Here is a 4,037-nt window from a genome sequence, read left to right as displayed (position 1 = left end):
GTCGCTATGAGTCGCAAGTGACTCGACGGCACGTAACAACAACAACAACAACACGTTGTATCGTCACTCCCGTCACTATGTCTCTGTGCTTCTGGCTTCCACTCATATCTCCCACCCTCTTCCTTCCTACCTTCCGAACCTCATCCTCGGACAAATGCTGCTCTCCTGACGCTGTGTGGCTGAGGGGTCTAAGGGCCGTAAATCTTCATGGAAAGAAATGGCCCATTTGTCTCTCAAAGTGGATTTGAACTTCTAATTTTTTTAGCTGGCAGCCAGATGCATTTCACACTAAGCTACCAGGGCTCCTTTCTGGAGGGGACGTGGGAGCTAAGTGCCCAGCTTCTGCACTTCTCAGGAGAGACTTCTGAGGCGCACTCCCTGCTGTCTCCCAGGAGCCCGAAGTCATGACCTGCATGTTAACACACCCTTTACAAGCTTTCTTCCTCACCTGCCTGTCTTCCTTCTTCTTCTCCCCTAGATGGGCCCTCTCCCACATAAACCACTTGGATGTGTGTCCTTTCCCCAGGGTCTCCTGGGGAATTTATATTTGTCCAAAGAGGCAGGAAAAGCCCAGGCCATGGTGCAGCTAGCCTTGGACTGGGGTCTTAGAGGGAGCAGTGGAGAAACAGGAAGCAGACAAGGGGTCTCCTGTGACAGATGAGTCCCCATGGCAACCTGGTTCCCACCCAGCACCGCCTGTGAGGTCACCTGGTTGCTCTTCCTGCTGGAGGAGGTGCAGAGAGCCAGTCATGGAAGACGCTCAGGCCAGATCCAGCCTCTCAGGGATCCTGCTGCAGACGGCGAGGCTCTCAGTGCTGGTGAGCAGGATGGGGTGGACGGTGGGGGACCAGTGGGCGGGGCGGAGAGGGGAGCCACCTCAGAGATGCAGCACCCAGGGCGCCCCCATGGGTGAGATGACTAACAGCTCCCAGAAGCCTCACCCCCAAACCCCAGTGCTGGCACAAGGATGAATAAGGATGTCTGGAAAACGTGCAGCCGGGGAGCTGCTCTTTGGAGACTGGGAGAGTGAACTCCTTCTCACATAGCGTGGTGGCCACGTTGTCAGGAGGCCCAGTTCTTGGAGGTGGGCGTCAGGCTTGGAAAGGTGACGGGGAAGGAGGTCAGGAAGACCCCCTACGAGAAGGATCACATGGCCCATCAGAGAGTTCTTCCTGTCTCAGCCTCAGGATCTGGGAGATAGCTTCCATCTCTGCACTCCACCCTAACTCCTCCCTGAGTGGAAATCTTCTATTGTCTTCTTTTCTCAAGGTGGCTCCACCAGACTTGACCTCTGCTCATTCCCGGGTGGGGCCCACCACTGACCACCTCTCCCATTCCTCCTTCAAGGTTCCAGGACCCAAATCCTGTGGACATGGAGCTACTGTCTCTGGGAGTCTGGGGTGGTGGGTGGGTGTCCCTTGATGAAGTTAAGGCAAGTCAAGCTCCCCTCCTCACAGCTCCTGCCCCCTCTCCTCCCGTGAGCTTTCTCTCAGGTGAATGAAAGGCACTTGTCACCTGAGCCAGAGACCTGCAACTCCTCTGTGATTAATCATCTCACTCCTCTCTGTGCCTGCTGCTCTCTGTCCTTTCTCCCAGCTACCTCATGACATCACCGTGGTGTGAGGACATATCCAGGTGCTAGGAGAGTACAAGTGAGCAAGGCTTAATCCTGTATGATTAGTGGAGTTGGGGATTGCTATCCCTTGTGGCCTAGTGGTAAGAAGCTGCCTTGCAATCCTGAAGGCACATGGTTCGAGGCCACCAGCTGCTCTGTGGGAGAAGGATGGACAGTCTCCTCCTGTGTGATTAACTGCCTTTGAAAACCCACCGAAGGGTCAGCTGTTGGTCGGTTCCTACTTGACGGTACACAACGACAACAATAACAACAACTAATTAAATTAGAGCCCTGGTGGCCTTGTGATAAAAAGCTGCTCTGCAATCCCAGAGTCACACAGTTCAGATCCACCAGCTGATCCCTTGGAGAAGGAAGAGGCATTCTTCTCCCGTGTGATTTACAGCCTCTGAAAACCCGCTGGAGTTGACCAACTCACAGTGTTGGTCAATTAGTCAGTTTCAACTCAACAGCTCACAATATCAACAAATAGTGATCGTAAAAGCTACCGCCTTCCGTCTAGAGAACATGGATTGTTGTTGTGTGCTGTCGAGCTCACAGAGGACCCTCCAGTGGGTTTTCAGAGGCTGTAAATCTCGCGGGAGGAGATGGTCCATCTTTCTCCTGTGGAGCAGCAGGTGGCCTTGAACCCTGCGCCTTCGGGATTGCAGCACAGCTGGCCCGTCTTTCTTCTGAGGAGCAGCGGGTGGGTTTGAACAGCCTGCTGTTGGCTGTGCGCCGCATTTAAAACAAAACACGACCTAATACGAAACCTCTTCTGAGCTAACACACAAAGAGCCCTCTGAAGGCAGACTCCTTGGAAGCAGATGAAGATGAGCTTTGTGTGGAGAGTCTCGTGCTGGCCTTGGGAGGAGGCGGAGGGTCTGGCTCAAGGTGGGCTTCTTTCTTCAGACGGCGGACAGCTGTTAGCTGTATCTCCCTCCTCCTGTAGATGGTCCAGAACAGGGTCCACCTCTACAAGTTCCTGCTCCTTAAGATCACTGTTTTCAACCAGTGGGTGACGGGGCTGGCGCAGAAGGCCCGAGGCTCCCGCAGCCGGCAGGTGCCCCTGCCCCCGGGCACCGTGGCCTGCTCTGTGCGCCAGGCGGTGCACACTGGCCTGGCGCTGTTGGAGATCCCTGTGTGGCTGGTGCTATGGGTGCCCAGGCTGGTGTGGGCCAGCATGCTGGGCTGTGCCCAGGCCTTGGGCCTGTCCTCACAGTGTCTGGCTGCTTGGGCACAGCTGGGCCCGTCCTCAGCCACCTGGATGGACCTGTTCCTGTCCTGTCTGCATAGCCTGATGCTGGTGGCTCTGCTGCTGCTGCTGCTGGCTTGGCGGCTGTGCCAGGTGGCTCACCGCTTCAGCCTGGGCCAGCTGTCCAGAAAGGTGGGTGCGCTAGGGAACAGGCTAGGGCTGTGGGAGGACAATCTGGAAGTACTTGGCATGGCTGGGGCTGTGCTGGGGGTGAGTAGCCTGGCAGCACAGACCAGGGGAGTTCCGGGGAGTTACCTGTCCTTCTGCCCTCCTGCTCTAGGCCCTGCTGGGGAGCTTCTTAGTGCTGCAGCCCTTGATGTGGTTGAGGCGTCTGTACTGCTGGGTGGTGAGCACAGTGTCACTTCTCTCCTGGCATCTGGTCTACCTCGTCACCTGGACCACCTGCCTGGCCTCCCACTTACTGCAGGCTGCCTTTGAGCACACGTCCCAGCTGGCCCAGGAGGTCGAACTCCAAGAGGCTTCATGGACTTTGTGGAAGTCCTCCGAGGCTGGGCCGGCACTGCGAGAGTCTGAAACCCCCAGGAAATAAACGTGTCGCTGCCTGCCTTTCCCAGCCTGTCCTTGGTTCCTCACCTCCGCCCCTCCTAGGCTGGACCATGCGCCACACATTGACCTGTCCTTGGGCTCCTGTTCCTGGGAAGGAAACCACATTCCACGAGCACCTGCTATCCATGTGCCAGTCACACCTGTCACAGCCACCTAGGTGTTGGGTGTGGTTAGCTCCATTTCCAAAGGAACTAGGGCAGCACCAATGTGGAGGGCAGACACTAATGTTCCCACTTTTTAGGGTCCCCAACTTTCTCCAGGTCTGTATTCCTGTTTCTCAGGGCTTTGGGAGTGCTGGGCAGACTCTGACCTCTGGGGGGTGCCAGGACCTCACAGTTGGAGAGTGAGACAGTCTTCTGAGAAACAGTTACTCAAGAGCCAGGTGCAACTAGTCTCCCTTTTCTTTCTTCACACAGTTGGCCACTCATTTTCCCCATGACCCCATTTACTCATCCACAAATCCATCCATCCATCCATGCATCCATCCATCCATCCATCCATCCTCCATCCATCCATCATCCATCCATCCATCCATCCATCCATCCTCCATCCATCCATCATCCATCCATCCATCCATCCATCAATCCTCCATCCATCCAACCA

The 4,037-nt window shown here is 55.8% G+C and overlaps 1 protein-coding gene across 1 annotated transcript in view; it reads left to right on the top strand.

The window, feature by feature from the left end:
* Positions 1-749: 749 nt before the first annotated feature.
* The window catches only part of WBSCR28 (Williams-Beuren syndrome chromosome region 28), a 28,404-nt gene continuing 25,116 nt past the window's right edge, over positions 750-4,037 (top strand). Inside the window, exons 1-3 of the mRNA XM_006889786.1 lie at positions 750-818; positions 2,565-2,999; positions 3,148-3,395. Of these exons, the coding sequence (XP_006889848.1) occupies positions 750-818; positions 2,565-2,999; positions 3,148-3,395 (752 nt within the window). The remainder of the gene's footprint in view (positions 819-2,564; positions 3,000-3,147; positions 3,396-4,037) is intronic.

The sequence above is a fragment of the Elephantulus edwardii genome, unplaced genomic scaffold (genome assembly GCF_000299155.1).
Source record: "Elephantulus edwardii isolate Elephantulus edwardi_28Jun2011 unplaced genomic scaffold, EleEdw1.0 scaffold00080, whole genome shotgun sequence".
NCBI lineage: Eukaryota > Metazoa > Chordata > Mammalia > Macroscelidea > Macroscelididae > Elephantulus > Elephantulus edwardii.
The sequence above is the reverse complement of the archived record's forward strand: the minus strand, read 5'-3'. Positions and strand labels throughout refer to the sequence as shown.